The sequence below is a fragment of the Tinamus guttatus genome, unplaced genomic scaffold, assembly GCF_059628265.1.
Source record: "Tinamus guttatus ecotype Peru unplaced genomic scaffold, ASM5962826v1 Tinamus_guttatus_pri_ptg000155l, whole genome shotgun sequence".
Lineage (NCBI taxonomy): Eukaryota > Metazoa > Chordata > Aves > Tinamiformes > Tinamidae > Tinamus > Tinamus guttatus.
In genome coordinates, this window is record NW_028288689.1 from 632159 (window position 1) to 651386 (window position 19228).

Consider the following 19228-nt stretch of genomic DNA (forward strand, 5'->3'; position numbering starts at 1 on the left):
ACAGTGAGCAAAGTTAAGCAGACAGACTGAAATGAAGGATTATAATCTTTTCCAGGGACAGAAAAAATGGAGTGAAATCTTCCTTATTTAGTGACAAAGCACTTATACCGAATAGTGGTTCTAGCTAATGTAGTCTGTTTGGTGTACTGTGCTGAGTATATACCTGACTGCTCTAGCCTAGAAATTTTATGAAAAGGTAATGAGTTGTATTTCTAATAGTACCTACAGCAGGCTTCTGATCCTTCAGAAACCCTTGTTTTTTGGCAATTTCTGGACATGATAATGAAAAAAGACTAAGCCAAGTCTGTGTGAGTCTCAAAGTGATTGATTCAGTGATTGATAAGTAATCTTAGTCCATGTTTTAATCAAATAATTTTCTTTTTCCTTAGTGAAGATGCTTTTAGAAAACATGTTAGCCAAAGATAACTGAATGATTCATTGGTTCTCTAGAGTCTGTATTTCCATCTGCCAAAAAGAAGAGAGAATTGCTTGATACAGTGTTAGGGAGAGTATTAATGCTCTACTTTCCAAGAGAATAATGCTTTTCTGAACTTCATCTCTTGATCCACTCTTCAGTTAGGTTCACTGGTTTTGCTGGCAATTGTAGGGCTATATTTTCTGCTCTTGACTAGCTTCTTATAGCGTACTCCTGCAACAGCAGGTAGCAATTTGTAGCTGTAGGCAAATTAAACCTGTATTCCTTTTCTCATGAGTAACGGCCCTCTCAATGAGTTTGGGCATTCTCATTGCCTTTTTCCACTGATTGGCCTCCTGCATGTTTTTCAGCGTGAGTGCATGAAAACTTGGTCGCTCTTACGCAGCGGGAAGTTTTCCTGCCCCTATGACAATGAGCCTGTCAGAGGCCCCGATGGCAAAACTGACCTCAACAAATGCCTCATGTGCAAGCGGCTTCTGTGAGTATCGTCTGGTGGCCCTGCAGTAGCTGGCGTGTCTGTCTGGGCCGCAGTCCTAGCTCTGTGGCTTGTCCCTTCCTCCTACGTTGACAGTCTCACTGTTGTCCTAGGCCAGAGACTGATCTGTAGGTCTTTGGCAAACCTATGTACCCTGCTGGCTCTCAAACTAGTTCCATATTGCAGGGGATATGAGGAGCAAACCCAGGATGAAAGCATATGTGGATGTATTTTCTGTCTTGCTTCCATAGATGATGCTTAATATGTTGGAAACACCTGGCAGTTAGAGAGAAAGGATGGCAAAATGCTCCCAGTAAAGATGCTAAATAGCTGGGGCATGTCTCACGGACCTGGAGCTCCACGTCCTGGTCCCTCCCGCTGCATTGTGCAAGGAGGAGGTGGGGTTGGCAGTTCTGGGTCTTTAATCACTAGCTATTTTGGTTTTACCTCCGAGAACCATGCATGGTTCTGTTGCTCACACCTCCTTTTCTTGCAGGGAAAGATACCTGAAAAACAAAGGGAGTGGTGAAGTCAACAGGAACATGAACTCTACAAGAGGGGTGAGCTGAAATGTCACAGCTGAAGCCTGTTTTATCAGTGTGTGGGGAGGAGGGCAGCATCACAGTATCTTCTGCATCTGCCCCAATTGCTGAGTGTGCTTCCCTGAGGTAGTGGGGCAGCCTGGACTCAGCTGATGTGAAAGGGCCACAGCTGATAACCACCCTCTGCCTTGGCAAGAAGGTCTGAAGGAGTATGACTTTTTTTTTTTTTTTCCATCAGATAGTATAAAATAAACCAGAAACCCTCCAGGCTCTTTCTAGCCATTCTAGTCCTATCAGGGGGCTTCCAATGTGGTATGGTGTGTGTGTGAGCCATGGTGTGGGCTAAGGGAGATACCTGCTTGTTTATAAAACACAAATGGCATCTGACAAATAATTAATAGCAGTAATGGTGCCCTGACTAGAGCAGGGCGTGGGAGCAGGTTAACTCTAATTTGCCTTGTTTATCATGTTGAGGTACTTGGCTAGTTTTCTTTGCCAAAACAGTCTTTTTTTTTTTTTTTTTTCTCTAGAGAGAGCATTTTTTTTGTGGAGGAAATTGTCCTTTTTCCGTCTTGGTCTATTAGTCTCTAAAGGATCAAACTGGTTTGCCTCAGCTAACATTAGTCGCAGTGATAAATTTTTTTTATACCTCCTGGTTAAATGGCATAGCTTACTAGCTCTTGTGTGTCGAATGGCTGAAAGCACAAATGTTCTAAGGGAAATATTTTTTAAAACATCTGACTTGACAAAGTATAGCCTCAAAAGAGGAAGTCTAAGGTGCCAGGCAGATATTTGCACTGGATGTCTCTGTTCAATTGTGGTTTTCCTGTGTGGCTTTTGGCAAGTAATTCTCTTGGTTTGACCTGGCTTTTCGCTAGCAATTCTCTGGGCCTGGCTTCCCCATCTGGGGAACTCCATCTGCACAACTGGAATCTGGCATAAAAATCTCTTCCCTGTGTATGTGTGCTGGGGGGAATGCATTAGAGATCAAGTGGCAGATAACCTTAGAAAGGGGGCCAGAAAAGGATCCTGAAAGCATTTGCACAGAACACGTGTCAGCACGTTTGTAGCACAGGTAACATCCTGAATGATATTAACAAGCAAAGATAAGAGAAGCTTGAGCAAATGTTGCTGTGAAAGTCTCCCGCAGAAAAGAGCATTTTGCTTAATTTATAGAGTCATGTTATATGGAAGATAAAAATGTTCCCCTTTTTACTCTAGCACATCTGGAAATGCAAGGTATGGAAGGATTTCTTTTTAATGTCTACTGCTTTCTCTTTATTGGGGCCAGCTTTTTAAAAATCTTAATACTCACTAAAGATGAGAACTAATTTTTCCCTAATTCAGAAATAACTAAGATTTTTTTTGCTTTTGTACTTGGAACAAAACCAAGTCCTTCAGGCAGGGTCTTGCATATGTCTATTGATTGAGAATAATCTTATCCTGCATGCAAAGAAGAAATATGTTCTATTAGCAAATAGGTCATTAAGTTTGTATGTTGTGCACAATAGTTTAAAAGACACCATCAAACAAACAACTGCTGTTTTGCCACTCACTTATGCCTCAGGGAAACAAAAACTGTTTTCAACATGTAATTCAGTAGATGGGTAATCCTTTGTGGATTAGTGTGATTTATATCCTCCCTCAAACATATCTATGTCAAATCTTGTATTTGGCCCTTCCACAGGATGAATGTCGAGAATTTCGGGATCTATTCAAGAACGGGAAGCTTTCCTGCACAAGAGAAAATGACCCTGTCCGGGATTCTTCTGGGAAGCAGCACAGCAATAAGTGCATCATGTGTGCAGAGAAGTTGTGAGTAGAGAAAAATACCCTTTCTGTTGGATTGACAAAGCTGCTGTTGGACAATCTGGCTGCTGACACCAGGCATAGCAGAATTGCTTACCCCTCATGTTGCGGTCGGCAGAGCAAGCCTCTTGTTCCCTGGGAGCAATATTTTATTCACTTTTTCATCTTGTTTCTCTTCCAGCAAAAAGGAGAATGAGCAGAAGTCATCTAAAAACAGACAAGGAAAAAATAAGGTGAGATTAAAGTATTAGGCAGGTCGATATACAACTTTATTGGATTTTCACCCGAGATAGAGAAGGGGCAACATTATTCTACTCAGTTGCTTTGTACTGATTTCATTTTGAGATCCACTTTCCTTTCTCTCCTTGTTTCCTGTTCATGCTCCTGAAGCCCCAAGAGAACAAATTGCATGTCTTTCATTTTCAGCAATCAAATTCACCTCCAAGCAGCAGAGCTGGTTCATAGCCCTCCAGGGCTGGTGAACAAGAAGCCCTATGCTGGTCCTGGGAGCTCCAGACATTACTAGCTGGAATTTGGATAGGTTTTGCTGGATGCTGCATCTGCCCTTCTGACCAACAGGTCAAGTGACAGACAGTGACAAATCTAATCAGAGAATGAAACTAAATGCTGCACTACCCCGAAATCAGATGCCAGTGTTCAAAAGAAAAATTGAGGAAAAGGATGCTGCCTGTGTTCAAAGAAAAATTGGAGGAAAGCGAAGCTTCACTTTCCGGCTCTGAGAAGCTCAAAGACCTTTCTATCCTGGCAGAGAGTGCCTGCCTGGCAGCCAGGGCCTCTGGCATTTGGCTGCACCTTGCTTGCACCATGTAGCTGTCTGCTATGCGTCATTGGTCCAGGCTGCAGCCACTACATTACGGGACACTTATCTTTGGCAAGAGCAGTTGTGTAAGGAAAAGGTCCCTTTCTGTCTTTTTGGTGCATTTTATGTGGAGGACTGGTAGAGTCACCTTAAGCCTCGGTCCTCATGCCAGTCTTTTTTTTTTTTTATTATTATTATTCCTAATGTCCTTTGCACAAAGAAAAATGGAAGAGTGAGGGAAGCTTGATGGCAAAGCTGGGCAGCAGAATTGGCAGAGGAGGATCAGCAGATCACACAGGACTAATTGGATAGTGCTGAGGCCTGGAGTAATAGAAATGAGATAAAATGTAATAACAGAGTGCAAGATCACACAGTTGGTGATTAACAAGAATCCCGGGCTTGTCACTTAGAAGTGACAAAGGATAAGAAAGCCCCACATTTATTAGCAGGTCAGTGGTGAGAGGCCTGTGAAAAAGGCAAACGCAAGTCTCTGATGTGCTCAGGGAGGTTTTTACAACAGAGGTCAGGAAGTTAACAAAGCTCCAGAAACCCTAAGTCAAAGGGAGGTGGTTTGAAAAAGGCTGTGAGGATGATCAGGGAAAGACAAATCTGTCTTCAGTTGGAGGCTCGGAGTAGTTAGCCGGGCTAGTGCAAGGGGAGAGGCTGGCAGGGCCAGGAGGGCTTCCCTGGAGATTACCAGGAAGGGAAGATGCCCCTTAAACGGTGCAAGGACAAGTGAATACAAATGAGTGTGAAGCAGTGGGTTTCTTAGCAGCCACTCTGAAGTGGAGGTGGACGTGTTTTTGATGGGAGCATTGCTATGGGGCAGCCAGAGCAGGGCGAGGATCTGTCTGGGGTCTCTTGTCCTGCACTGTGTCCCTCAGGCCTTGTGCTCTCTGTGACTAGCTTGGGAGCAGGACAACAGGAGCTTTTGGGCTCTTGAAGCTTGTATGGTGCTTGGCAATGTCTGTTCAGCAGCAAAGCTGAGGACCCTGAGGCTGAGGTGACCAGGGACAAGATGCAGGAATGTACTGCAAGGAAATTTTCCCTTGGCCAGAGAGAACCAGGTGTTGAAGACTTTTAAGACATGGAAAAGATGAGACCACTGATCTTCTGAGATCCTTAATGCAACTTAACCAAAACCTTCTAAGGGAGAAAATAGACACAAAATAGCAAATCTTAAACCTATAGTAAAAAATAAAGGGCAACTGGCATCCAGTTACTTCCATATCTGCTACTGAAATCAGCTATTGCAGTATCTGAAATAGCTGAAATTAGAATGATTGAATGTTTACATCCATATTACAAAATGAGGAAAATTAACATAGTTTCTGTATGGTGATTTTGAGTAGGGAACAAATTAGTCATCTGCTCTCCAAAGAACTTCCTGCTGTTGGTGGACTTTTAAGTATGTTTGCACTGTGCTTCTGTTTTATCTATTGCTGCTTTGATCCATGCATACCAAACTGATAGATTTTGGGGGGTATTCCTTCCTTTGTAAATTAAACTACTTAGAGCTGTGACCTGGGAGAAGGCTGTAACTTGTGTATTAAGGATGCTGGGAGAAGTGGGAGGGATCCACCACCTTATCAACTGCATCACTAGCGTGCTTTGGATAACCCAGCATGGAGCATAATAATTAGTTGGACCATCCTAGAAAACTCCCAACACGTGCAGCCTCGGCAGAGGGACCCATAATTTTTCTGACTCACTCCTCTGTTTAAATACTAAGTGGCTGGTGCTGCACACCCTCTTCTGCTATTCACACCCTGACTCTCCTGTGTGATGCACTTGTGACGGTTCCATGCTTTCCTGGCAGGAAACCCCAAGTTCCTAGGACTCAGATCACTAAGGCAAGGAAGACAGGTTGCCCTAAACGCTGCCCTCCCTTCTGCAGGACGACTGCAGTGAGTATCGCTCCCAGTTCGAGGCCCGTGGAAGGCTGTCCTGCACGAGGGAGAATGACCCCGTTCGGGATTCTTCGGGCAAGCAGCACATCAACAAATGTCTCATGTGCGCTGACAAACTGTGAGTACAATTTCCTCTGAACAGCAACAGCAAAGACCCCTTTGCTGCAAAACCACAGCTTCTGCCTGTGGAGCTGCAGCTGGATGATGCCTGGGGGAGAGTCCTGTGTTCTGATCTCCCACAAGGAGATGCTCCTGCAGTAGGACTCTGGTCATTGCCCCTCTTCCCGCTTCCCCTTTGGTGCAAGAGGCCCAGGGGCAGGTGAGAAGCAGTGTGGAGGAGAGGAAAAGCAGGGCTGATAGCTAGCAACCCCTTCCCAAGGGGAGTCTCTGCTGCGGCAGCTCTGAGGAGTTTCCCATGCCTGTACTTTGCCTTCCAGATGCGCTCTCTCTACTCCCCTAGTGCATCTGCAGAAGCAGCCCTGATATGAAGTCCGGATCCAGGATGTAGCATACAGTGGGAATGGTGAGGAGAAGGGAGAAGGCTTAGGGGTGGGGATTAGGAGCAGAGCCACCAGGAGCATGGACTGCAGAAGGGAGGCTGGTGCATGGTGCTGGGTTCCAGGGCAGCCTTGTGTCTGGGCACTGCTTGTGTGGCCATAGCACTTTGTTTTTCTCCTCTCCTTGCAGCAAAAAGGAAGCCCAAAGAGGAGGCCAGTCTGGGGGAAATGCCCAGCGTAACCGTGAGCTCACGTCAGAGAGGAAAACTGAGGTGAGACCAAGTTTGTTTGCCTTGGCTGTGGAGGCCTTACCCGAGCTCAGAGGAAGGGCTGACAAGAGCTTCTGTGTGATACTGATGGCAGGGACCACGTGTGGTCAGCCTGGTATAAGACTGGTGCAGTTAGCAGTGAGAGAGAAGGTGGTCATGTTATAAAGCTGAGTTCAACTGCAGGCTGTATTTGTGTGTGCCTGTACAAATTTGGCATGTTTGGATCTGGCAGAATAAGCTCACTTCGTTTCTCAGAGATGAGATGCTGTACCCAAGATAAAGGGTGCATATGGTTGCCTGCAGTCCTGCCTGCCCTCAAAATTTAAACCTCAGTGGGTATTAAAACCTACTTGAAACAAGCATCAGCTGTGCTTCTCTGGGAACAGCTCGTATCCTTGCATTTGGGAGAAGGAGTATGAAAGGATGGGAATTGCTTTGGCTTTGCCTGTTCTTTGGTAGTGTCAGAGTTTCTTCCATGCTCTGTTAACACGTTCCTCCTGCCCCTCTTCCAGAAAAGCTGCAGTGGCTCGGGGTCACAGCAGGCAGTGAGTGAGCAGCATCCGTCCTCTGCAAGCACAGGGTGAGTAGGGCAGGAGCCAAGGACAGCCCAACCCCTGGCCTGTGGTATTGGCCCTTGCTCCATCTTGCGCTGCCTTCCACACATGGCTTGTTTTCTCCAGAAATAGCTGGGAGTTGGCTTAGTGGAATGAGCTCCATAGCACAGAAGCCATCTGGGGTGGAGAAGTGAATGCTGCAGGGTGTTTAATATAGCATTTTCCCCCTTGGCCCTAGGGATAGGGTTGCTGCTGTCTGCTGGGAAGGGCACATGGAGCCAGGTTGTCTTTGGCAAAGGTGCCATCTTGCTGGTGCTGACACCGGGGCAGTTTCTCCTAGCAGATGTGGGGCTGCACAGCCCAGGGCACCCCTCTGACTTGTGTAGCTTTGGGCAGGGCTGAATGTGCACAGGCGCCAGGAGGGGTGTCCCTGTATGCTGGCACTGTCCCCAATCCAGCTGGTGTCCCCCAAGGCTCTTTCTCATCACATGAGACACTAAGAGCCAGCACACTTCTGGTGTGACCATCCTATTCAAAAATGTCTGTCCTTTACCACTGCAGAAAACACTGGATGATTTCTGTTCAAAGTCCCTTTTGTGATGCCTCTGCCCAACAGACTCTGCCCTGTAGCTTGTCACAGCTGTGTCCTGTCCTTGCACACCCTCCCCATACCCATATGCAGAGTGCCTGGTGCAGTCTGTGTCCCTCAGCCTTACCAGGGGGCTGCTGTTTTTCAGAGTTCTCTGATCCATGCGGGGCTCTTGCCTTTTTTTTTTTTTTTTTTTTTTTTTTTTTTTTTTTGAGCCTGATGGAGGCCTGGCATAGTCAGGCACAGCTGCCACCACTTGCTTAAGCGTAGTTGGTGCAGCCCCTTTGCACCTGCAATGATGCCAGGCAGGTGGAGCAGGGTGGGGAGGCCTGCAGAGTCTCTGCTGTGTCCCTGATCCCTGTAGAAACTAGTCTCCTGGATATAGGACAGCCTCTGTGATGAGCCGTGGCCCATGGAAAGACAAACTCTGCTTAAACAAAGCTGCAAACAAATGGTATTGTACATAAAAGAAATGTTGCTTTGCCCTGAGGCAGTCATGTGCTCTGCATGGGACTACTTTGGGCCTCTCCCTTTTACTTTTCCCACTGTCAAAGCGTGCAGTTCCCCCAGAGCAGGGGCTCACAGGAGACCCATGGCCCTGGGGGGGCTGCGTTCTCCTCCCATGCCCACAGGGACCTGCACTGAGCTCCCTCTCCCTCTCCCTGCCAGCCTGCAAAGAGACCAAGCTCAGCATGGTGGGAACTGTGACCCTGGACTTGGGCGCAAAGGACAGAGCCGAGACACGGACACCTACCAGCCAGTAAGTTACCAGCCTCTGGGACAGTGCCAGGGCCCTAAAACTGCTTGGATTTGGGAGCCCCCTCAGCTGGTTTGGTTGCAGTTGGTTCTTGGTGCATTGGCTGTGGTGGGTGCTGTCTTTGGGCTGGACTCCTGCCCCAGTGATATGCAAAGGAACATGAGTGGCATTCACCATGGATGTCGAGGTTGTGGAGTTGAGGGTAAAGGGGTGACCAAAGGGCCTCAGGTGCTAAGGGCGATGCACCGAGTGTGAGATGATGGCTGTCTATGGAAGAATTGGGGGATCGAGGTGTCTACCTTCCTTATCCCCACAAAAGGAAAATGCAAAAGTTTCAATAAGGTCAAACAGTGGAAAATGTAAAACTGATAAGAGAAAATAATTTACCATAATGTGTGACTGAGCTGTGGAACTTGCTGCTACAGAGGGTTGCCAAAAGCTAGCATGATTTAGGAGGAGGAAAAAAGCCATTTATAGTTCCTCCAGCTTTTTCATTCAGTAATTTAAAAAACATTTTGGAAGGGATAGGAAATGTTTCCATGGGGCTTGGGGAGAGCTTTACTGAAAATCGTATTAACTCTCTGAGAAACCTGTGTCATTGACCACTCTTGAAATGGGATATCAGAGTGGGGGAAAAAAGAAACACCCAAGGAGGTGGCTCCAGTGCAGCAATTTTAATGCATTCCAGAGGAGGCATTAGGCTGTAATAAGGACAGGCTGCTCGAGTGCTTAGTGCTATTTCCTGGCCGTATCGGGGGAGCGGACGCCGATTAGCTGGGCTAATGCGGGGTGATTCAGCATGCGAGCCCAGTCCTCTTGGGCTACTGGCCGCTGTCGTGCGGGAAGCCCCACAGTGGCACCATAGGAGCATCCCACTGCCTGGGTCTCTGCTGTCCTGGGCTCCATCCCAACATGGGCAGCATGGCCTGGTGTGCGGGAAGGGATCTGGGGGGGAATTGTAAGGGTCAGCACTGCTTGCCTTAATGTCACGGCTAATTGTGTGGGTGAGGGAGGAAACAGCACATTAAGGAAATTAGCAAATGGTGTTGACTTGGCTGGCACTGTCACAGCAGCCTGCTGGTGGCCAGCTTGCCCTGGGGTGGCAAGAGGTTGCTTGGTGCTAAACAGGAGTCTGCAGATAGGATGGAGCTGAGGCAGTCTCGCTGGTGCTCCGTTTGCAGCACTTGTAGCTGTCACAACATCTTTTATGGCTCCTATAGGAGATGGGAGCCCATCAGTCACCCCTTGGTCTTGGCATTTTTGCACGCTGAGGGCAGTGAGGCTGAGGAAGGTGTTTCTGTGGCAGGCTCTGCTCTTTGGCATTCGAGCTTGTCCATCTATGGGGTGCAGACCTAAGTGTGGGAGGCCCTTGGGGATTCCTGGAGGGACAAAAAGGCCACTTCCTGTTGTCATTTCTTTTTTCCCTCCTGCCCTCATTGTGCCATGTGTCGTTTGCAGGAGACTACACATAAATACTCCTTTTCTTATGGTTGGAGAAGAAATAATTAGTCATAGCTCTTAATATATTGTTTGCATCTCTTAATTCAGTGAGTGACAGGAGTTGTGCTGCGTGTCGCACCGCCCTCGGGCGGCTGGAGTCTGCTTTGGAGGATTTCCTTTAATTCTTGCTGGTGGGTGTCTGCTATCTTGCAGATAAAGCACAGCAGGGCCCTGATAAAGAAGGACTAGTGGCAAGTAGAAGCTTTTGTCGTCTTGTGGATCCAGAGAGAGAAATAAACCTCCCCTGACCAAAGGTGTCAAGGCAGATTGGGCAAGGTCTGTGGATGCTCAGCCCATCAAGGGGCTTTACCTCCCCTTACAACCCTGGCTCTGTTGCAGGAATGATGGCTGTGCTGCTGAGGGGTCTCAGGGTGACATTTGAATTTTAAGTGCTGCTAAGTTGTCTATTTAAAAAAAAAAAAAAAAAAAAAGGGGTCTTGCAAAAGAACCCACACCAAATGTGATTTCTTTTTCTCTTCAGCTGGACTGTGATCGAATTCTGCATGGGGTAAAGGGTGGAAGGATTTTCTGCAGCAAATCCTCACAACCCGTCTGTGGCACTGATGGGAAAACATACAAAAATGAATGTGACTTGTGTTCAGCTGCCATGTGAGTAGGCGGAGAGATTTCAGTAATACAGGGCCATCCACCATTCCCGAGTGTCTTTTGCAGCGCAGTGTTTGTTTTGATATATCATGACTCACTATCAAGTGTGTCCTTCGTGCCTTGCTGTTAAGCAAACATAGATCAAAATGCTTAAGATTAATCTGATGACAGCTAATTAAGATGCACAAGTTTCCAGAGTCCCATATCCCCCTTCTGCCCTGTCATAAAATTATTTTGGAAGTAATAAATTCTATCCTCTTGGAAGCAGCATCAAAGTACTAAGGAGTCCACAGAGGATGGTTCTGCTGATGGCAGAGTGCTGCAGCATTGCAAGAGAATAACAGGCAATGTCTTGTTCTTCCTTTGCAGGAGAGCTACAAACTACATCACAGTAAGCTACCAAGGTGAATGCCGAAAGCCTGCTGCAGAAGTGGTAAGGAGCATGTTATTCCTGGGCTGGGAACGTTTGGGGAAAAGTGGAGCTTTCCCTGGAGAAAACTCCCAGTTGGCATCATGTGGACTTGTGGGGTTGACGTGGCAACTTGAGGCAGAAAGGTTGTCCCTTCCCAAAACATCACGGGAATGGAGAAGGGGACAGTAAATAGTGAGAAGACATCCCTGCCAGCTACTACTCACAATGCTCCTTTGGCAATAGTTGGGAGTCAAGTCTTGATCCTGTAGCTGGGTTAACTAGCAGGTTAACCAAACTTGTAGGGTGATTAACACTGTTCACCACCATGCTGTGGGAAATGATAATTATTCATTTGCATTTCATGCATGCTTTTAGGAAGCATCTTGTGCTTTGTCTTGTGTGATCCTGCATAGGAGAGGAGCTGGACATTTCTCAGTTGGGTCTTTGCATCTACACCAGTGGCAGCTCTGTAGTGTCCAGTGCTTTGCTGTGTAGCCAGGCTCTCCCCGTCTGTATCTCTTGGATGTGTTTGGGTTGGGATTCTCTACCAAGATGTGTTAGCTCTCAAATCTGTGCATCTAGAGGAATATGCCATTTACTGAAAAGCAAACAAGCTTCATAATTAATAGCCAAGTTAAAAGTATCTCAAGGAGAGTGAAATCAATTCAAAGGACAAGTGATAAGCTCTTGCCATGCAGACAAAAAAAGAGAAGGGGAAAAATACAATGATGATTCTCTTATTCTATGTATATTACATCACCTGAAGAATCAAATCAGACATTTATGGAAGTCCATTTCCTTGGCAAACCTGTGGAGTCCATCAAAGGCTTTTCTCATTTCTGAATTGGAAGCCTATAAATGAGAGAAAATCTACTCCTCATGCACTGGGCAATGTTATTTTCAGGCACTGAAATTAATGGTAACCTGCAGCGTAATGAATCCTTCCTTCCTTCCTTCTATTCACAAGCTGGACGTTAGGTATTTGCTATTAAAATGTGGAGGACACCAGCTCCAGCAGGGCCTTTGGTGTCTGAAATGATTTTAGACAGCAGTGATGTGCAGAATGAAAATGAGAAAGCCCCAAGAATATCCTTCACACTTGAAGGACATTTTTGGATCATATTTTAAAATTAGCCTTGGAGGTGCTGGTTCAGATGATGAAATCTATGTCCAGCATGCCTCATTTCTACTACTATGTAGGTCAGTGTCTGCATCCACTTCTGGCAACAAAGTTCCCACTGGATTTACAGGTGTTTCTGGCAGCTCTCCTGGTCAGGGGCCAGGTTATCATGAGGAAAGGATTCCCATAGGGAGGGATGGGAGAGACGGGAGGGTCGAGAGGGATTTGACATGAAAGGGTGTAGCTGGGCAGTGTGTGTTGTTGTAGTAGAAAGCCTTGTGGAGCACCTTGCCCTGTGCCTGCAGCTGGCCAGGCGCCAGGCTCACCGCCTCTCATGTGGGGACTGTGCCCAAACCAGATTCCTTTGATCCTGCCTGGCGCATGCTCTGTCCTGCTCTTGCTCTGAAGTGCAGCTCCAAACCTGGGGATTTTGTTGTTGCTTTTGTTTGGTTTATTTGACAACCTTGCTTGCTGCTAGATCCCACAATGCTTTGAATGTTTTAGGGACTGAGACTGATTTAATTGCGGGTCTTTCCAGTGCCTTTTGCTTTTAATGACGCATCTTATGGTTCCTTTTCTTGTTTGAAGCCTTTTCCACAAATCTCTCCTGTGATATGCATCATTCTGCCCGTTTTAGCCAACAGATCAGACGACAAAAAAAAAAAAAAAAAAGTAGGGGGGTGTCTATCCAATTTCTCCTTCTTTTAAACCTGTTTTTCAAAGAAATAGACAACTCCCAGGTTTTCAACGGACATGTCCCAGTTTTCTTACAAAGATGGTTGTTTTGTCAGTTTGTCACTAAGAAGGCAGAAGAAGGAAAATAAAAATAGAAGCACCTTTCCCAGATAAATATTAGGTGTGAAAAGCACCTAGTTTCAGGCTGAAATTGTTGTGCGTTCCCAGACTGGCAGCTTCCCAGTCTACCTGCCCCGGTGCCACATTCCGCAGCCTCTGCTCCATGCGGAGGCTGAGCGGGAGCTGGTGGGACGGCAGGGCTGTCACAAACACGAATGCTCTGCCCATGCAATACAGCAGTGGTCATGCTGGGGAATGTGCTTATTTTCTTCTCTCTTTCCAGCAGTAATGGAGTTCCTACTGCCAACAAGTATCAGGAATCAGCTGTGACCAAAGGTAAGGAGAGCAGCGCTGTGATTTATTCCCTCTGGGCCAGCCTGCCCTGGAGACAGCATTTCACAAGGTTTGATTGTCAAACCTCCCCCAGGCAGCCTGTGGGGCTGGGGCAAAGGGCTCCACCGTGTGCTCTTTGCTTTGGTGCAGAGCACTGGGTCCTAGCAGGGAACTAACTGTAGGACTTCAGGTCTATAGGGATAAGCTCTTCATCTTCCTCCCTCTTTCTCTCCCTCTAGGGCAAGTACCAGAAGAACTGATGTTAAGCATCAAGGGAATGGACACATCCTCGGTGTTGTCAAAGCTGCCTTCATTCCCCCTGGCCCCTGCATGAAGGACAGCCCCATCCTTGCTCAGGTGGAGGGAGAGGGGCTTGGGGGATCCCATTGCTCTTTCTCCAGGTCTAGTTCCCATGTGCCTGCCTGGGCTCAGCTCTGCTCAGGCTCTTTGCCACATTGCTGTGTCCTTAGCATGCTTCTACAATAAAGATAACTCAGCAGAACCCTGTCACTATTCTTCACTAAACATCCCTGGGTTACCTGCAGCTCCTTGCTCTAATTTCAAACCAAGCATCATTTAGTAAACACAGAGGCCTATTGGGTCCATCAGCTACCTAAATGGGCAGTGGAGATGTCAAGCCTGAAGAGGAAAAGTGTGGTCTAGGGGTTTATGGTGAAGGCCTGGGAGTCAGGTTTTCTCTGACTCATTGTGGAGTCTTGGGTAAATCACTTCACCTCCCTTCAGCTCTTCTCTCTTTGCCTGTAAAATAGACATTAAATGATACTTACCTACCTCAGAGGCTTGTTTTGAGATTTAATTGATTTATGTTGGGAAACTCACAGATGAAAATCTGCTTTAAAGCACCAAATGTATTCTGGTTGCCATTTAACTGTTACGGTAAGTGTCTTTGAGCCAGCTCCTCTGAGTGCCAGGAAATTTAGACTGATTTGCTCTGAGGGGTTATGGAAAGCAAATATTTGAGAGGTCATGTGGGGTGGTACCGCAGGCCCTGTGGCACTGAAACTGTAGTGGTGCCTCATTTGGGGTGGTTTTCGTGGAACCTTGAGGAGAGAATTTGATCTCCTGTACATAGAGCCAGCAGTACTGCTAGCCCTCTAAGGACACAGACACTGGCACCTTTGGGGCAGTGTTGGCCATGGGCATCCCTGCCCTTACCTGGCCCTGCTGGTGTTGGCAGGTTGGACTGGATGCCCGGAGCTGGCAGAGCCTGGTGTGCAGAAAGTCCATCAGCTCCCCTCAATGGCCTGTAGAGTAGCATCTCCTGCTGCACTTTGGGCTGCAAAGAGCTCGTGTCCTGGGCAGGTCCTGAACTGCAAAGTGAATAAGCAGCTTTGCATTTGACACCTCTGTGAGCAACCCTGCCGGTGCATCCCAACAGGCTGTAGCAGGCTACCTGGGAAGTGCTGTGGGCAATGCTCACTTTCCACAGTCCGGAGGGTGACAGCAGAGCTGTCAAGGGAGGAAGAGGGATCCCATCTGAGGGGCCCTGGAGAGATGTAGTCAGCACTTGGGATGGGTGAGCTCTTCTGAGCATTGATGGGCAGCAGGGATGAACACGAAGATCCTGGTGCTGGATGGGTGTGGATGAGTGAGAGAAGCTCCACAGGTTCAGTAAGAAAGTGACTGTTGAACAGTTTAAGATATTTATGGAGAAGTGATGTTTTGAAGTGTAACTGATTTACAAGTAGATTTAATTGATTTGTACTTTGAAGCCATTTCAAGGTGAAGTTGGGTCTTTCAGTAAAATGCTGTCCTAAATATGTGGGGACCTATCAGCGCAGCCCACCTGAAAACAGCGGGGATCTGTGGTGCTGGGTAACAAAGTTTGGCAATGTGCACGCACTTCCTGTTCTTTTTTACAGTTGTTACTTAAAGCAAATACATTTCTTATTTATATAAACCTGATTGTAGGACTTTTCTAGAAGACCTTGAGTGAACACAGTGTTCGAGTGTTGTAGCTGTGACCTGCTCTGTAAATATTCTCTGCTACAGATAAGGATTGAGTGATACTCCTCCAGATTTTGGCAGGATTTTACTTATAGCTGTTTCATTTGCTTCTCTCCAGAGTTTAGTAGTTCTTCAATTAAGCTTTCAAGATACTTTTTCTTCTAGTGTAACTGTTGAGAACAGAATGTAAACACTGATAATTATTTCCACATGCATCATATTTATCAGGTTATAACTCTACTGTCAGTGAACACTAAAACAAATAGTAGTTAATATTTTGCATGTTGGTTTTTAGTGTTATCAAACATAGGTTAGAAATGGTCATTGCCTATTTCTATATCAACCAAAAACCTACTTGCCATATACATTCAAGGAAGGTGAAAGTCACTGGTTTCCTCCTACTTAGTTTTTGTTGGGGCTGTCTGCCTTCAAGTTGGTGGAGCAGGTAAATTCCTGACTGTATTGACACAGTCTTGAGAAGGATGAGTATCAGTGAAAGCGTTCACTGATGACATCTGCTCACTGATTTCAGCTAAAATCACGTGCAGTGACGTGTACCAGATTTTTATAAAAGCAGTGCATAATTTGAGGTTTAGAATAAATTATTGGAAAGGAAAATCAGAGCACTTAATTTTCCACAAATTATAATAGCACTTTCAAGTATTTAACTTTGGAACAATCACCAGCAAAACCTATGTTAATGGTGCTGTTAGGCACCTTCCTCATCAGCAGGTTGCTTTTACTAGGCTCTTCCATTACTATTTGGGCACCTTCTGAATTTCTCCTGGCTGCCAGCAGGAATAATCAGCCACAAATAAAACCTTAACCATTGATAAGAGGTTATTAATTGGAATGTTTTGTCTGCCAAGATGGCATATAGCAGTGACTGGGCAAAACTACCTGTTGTGGAGCCAGCAAACCTCCCAGGGGCAGCAGTGCTAATTCCCGCATGCTTTCTGCAGTCATCCCTGTCTTTCTTTCCATATTATTTTGCAGCTAGCATCCAGGACTCCCCAGGCTGTCTGTGGCAGAGCTCTAGCAAGTGCCTGTGCCAGGGAGGCCATGTGCTGCTTCCATGTGGCTCCTGGGGAGCAGGAGGCAAAGGCTCAAGAGGTGTTGGAAATTCATTCGTTTCCTTTATGCTTTCTCTTGGGTAGCCTATGTGTTGTTCTTAAGCACTGCAATGAGGTCAAAAGAGTCCTCTACAAACCTACAGCTATCAGCACCCTAGGAAACCTTAAGTTTGCCGTAAAGGGTTCTTTATAAAGGATGACTTTTTTGCCAGGATTCAGAGAGCCCTCGTGATTCATTGTATTTTTTTAAGGCTTTGCAGAACTGGCAGTCCTCAGGCCTCTACCTGGTCTCCTGCTTCTCACCCTTTCTTGGAGTTGTCCCAAACACAGTCAGGTTGTGAGCTGTGCTGTTCTCGGCTGGGGATTTGTCTCCTGTGGTGTTTTCTGAGGACTGTTGACTCTGGCTGATGCCTTAGCTGACCTTGTACTTAACCAGTGTTTCTCAATCCCCCGCAGCCTGTGCTTTTGCAGCCTCAACGCTGTGCACATTATCCTCCTATTTCTCTTGCAGCCCATCCTGGTGGGAAAGCCTCGTGCGTGGCAGGTTTCGGAGGTGTCCCAGGTGTAAGTCCTGCAGCCAGTGCCAGAAAGTGGCCGAAAGGTGATGTGGAAAGCCTGATGCTGTGTGACATGGCCTTTTTACAAGCACCACCACAACATTTGCGCAATGACTCCTTTCAAACTGTTCTCAGCCCTTCCAGGCAACAGTTGCAAGTCAATAACCAGCCTTATTTCCCTCAATTAGCACAAATTCTGCTCTGGGAAGTGGGGGATGGGCTTTTTTTTTTTTTTTTTTTTTTTTTAAGGGCTCTTTCTTGATAACCATTTGCCTGTTTGCCTTTTCCTGCAAGGGCTCCTCTGCTACAAGGAGCCCTTGTTTAGGCTATTTCCTTGGGATTTCCCCTGCTCCACCACCAACTACATGAGGTCTCCTGTTAACCAGCCCTCCCATAAAATCAATCACTGGATGAGACAGGGAGCTGAAAGAAGTCTTCAGAGCTTTCACCTCCAGGAAGGCATGAGCCCCTCTGCTTATAGCTAAACACAGATTATCACCTGTGAATACAACTAGTTGCAAGCTGCAAATCCAGATGAAAGTTTGCAATTCTTAACTGCTGAACATCCTGGGGATGGGGGGTGGGAGGGGTAAGCATTTTTGTGCCTTAGAGAATGTAGGCACTCCAAACTTGTCACAAATGTCTTCTAATTCACAATTGTAGGAAAAGAAAGAAATGGAGAAAAGAGCAGCACCATTGCACCTATTGTACTTACAAAGAAGAAATGTCTGGATTTCATTGGTGCCTGTCCTCAAAAGGGGCACTTTCTTGGACTGCTTTAATGAACTTATTTGTGTGCTTTATTGCATATGTATCTAGCTTGGTTTTTGTCTTTTGCTATAATCTGGAGGCTCTGAGAAGCTTTGTCCTCTCAAACAAATGGAGTGTTAGAAAATGTTCTGCTAACCCTGTTGGCCAAGTACCAGCTCCCTTCAGGAGCTGCATTTTGGGGCTTCCTTGGGCAGAAGGCAAAGCCTGACACTACAGGCCCTGGCCACCGCTGGGGACAGGGACACATGCTATAGCTGCTGCAGTGAGGATTTCTAGATCTTTGTTCCTACACTAAATCCCTGGCGGATGTTTGCTGTTTTTTCCCTTTGAACTGTTTCCTATTGCAAACATTCCCTGAATCTGAATAACTTAGCTGGGAAGAAGATTGCTGTGATCTTGACAGAACATGCTGACTCAATCTATTTCAACTGCAAATTTGGTTTGCAAATAATATCTCCTTGCTGATAAGGTTTAGGTGTCATCTTTGTGGATGTTGGCAGAAATTTATTTGACCGTGACAGGTTTTATAGAATATAGCAATAAAATTGTCAAGATACATTTTCTTCTGCCAGAATGTGCTAATTGATGATGGTCTTGTCTGGAATAAAGCTCTGAGAGACAGATATTGTAATTGGGATAAGCAGGGGTCACTATAGGTGAGACCTGCATTGGTCCAAAGGTCTGGCGTCTTTGATGCTTGGTGGAGCTGAGATAAGGGACAGGGCAGGAGAAAGCAGAACTGAATATTAGGAAGAAGGAATTAAAACAAGAGACATGGATAGCTCCGTAATGCTCCTGGAGATTGATGCAGCCGTGTGTGCATTTGGGGAGACTTTAACTTTGCAGGTGCGCACTGGAAAGCACTAATATTATCAGGTCGCAGTTACCTCTGAATGTGAGAGCAAATAGAGTTTTCCATTAAATAATCCCCCCCCCCACAGTGTTATTTTAGATTTCCATTTGGTGTGTGAAGGATATTGGAGATGTCCTCTGAAAGCAAAACTGGGATGATTCAACCTGAGTTTGCTCTGTTTAAATTATGTCAAAAACAGATCTGAAAATAAGGATTTTGATTACCAAGTTCAGAATTTGAGGGTTTAAGCGAGAAAGTTAATGAAAATCTGGACTGAAGAATATAGGATCCCAGTTCAGACATTTGGATTGGAGACTAGTGCAGAGAATTGCCAAAAATGAAGATGAACAAGACTTTGCAGAGGAAAATCATGTATGCAGCAGAGATCACCTGTGAGAATGTAAAGATAAGAGCAGTCACCTCTGTTCTGCAAAGACAAGGTAGGAACAAAGAGCAATCAATCTCTAGTTTCAAATTTGGAGAGATGGGTGCTCTATGCTGGGATTGGCAAACTGATTTATGAGAGCAAGATTAAGGAAATACAATTACCACATCTAAAGCTGGAAACAAAACTCTCCTTAA

The 19228-nt window shown here is 46.1% G+C and overlaps 1 protein-coding gene across 2 annotated transcripts; it reads left to right on the forward strand.

Annotated features, from left to right (window-relative positions):
• Positions 1-794: 794 nt before the first annotated feature.
• LOC104566886 (serine protease inhibitor Kazal-type 5-like) lies at positions 795-13926 on the forward strand. Of its 2 annotated transcripts, none has more exons than XM_010213689.2 (12): positions 795-914; positions 1408-1471; positions 3141-3268; positions 3444-3495; positions 5980-6110; positions 6680-6761; positions 7271-7338; positions 8571-8661; positions 10640-10767; positions 11134-11197; positions 13375-13427; positions 13664-13926. In XM_010213689.2, the coding sequence occupies exons 1-11, from the start codon at positions 796-798 to the stop codon at positions 13378-13380; spliced, it is 933 nt and encodes a 310-aa protein (XP_010211991.2). In that variant the 5' UTR covers position 795; the 3' UTR covers positions 13381-13427; positions 13664-13926. The 2 variants fall into 2 exon arrangements, with proteins under 2 accessions (XP_010211991.2, XP_088378633.1); XM_088522507.1 differs by having other exon boundaries at positions 13378-13427.
• Positions 13927-19228: the final 5302 nt, after the last annotated feature.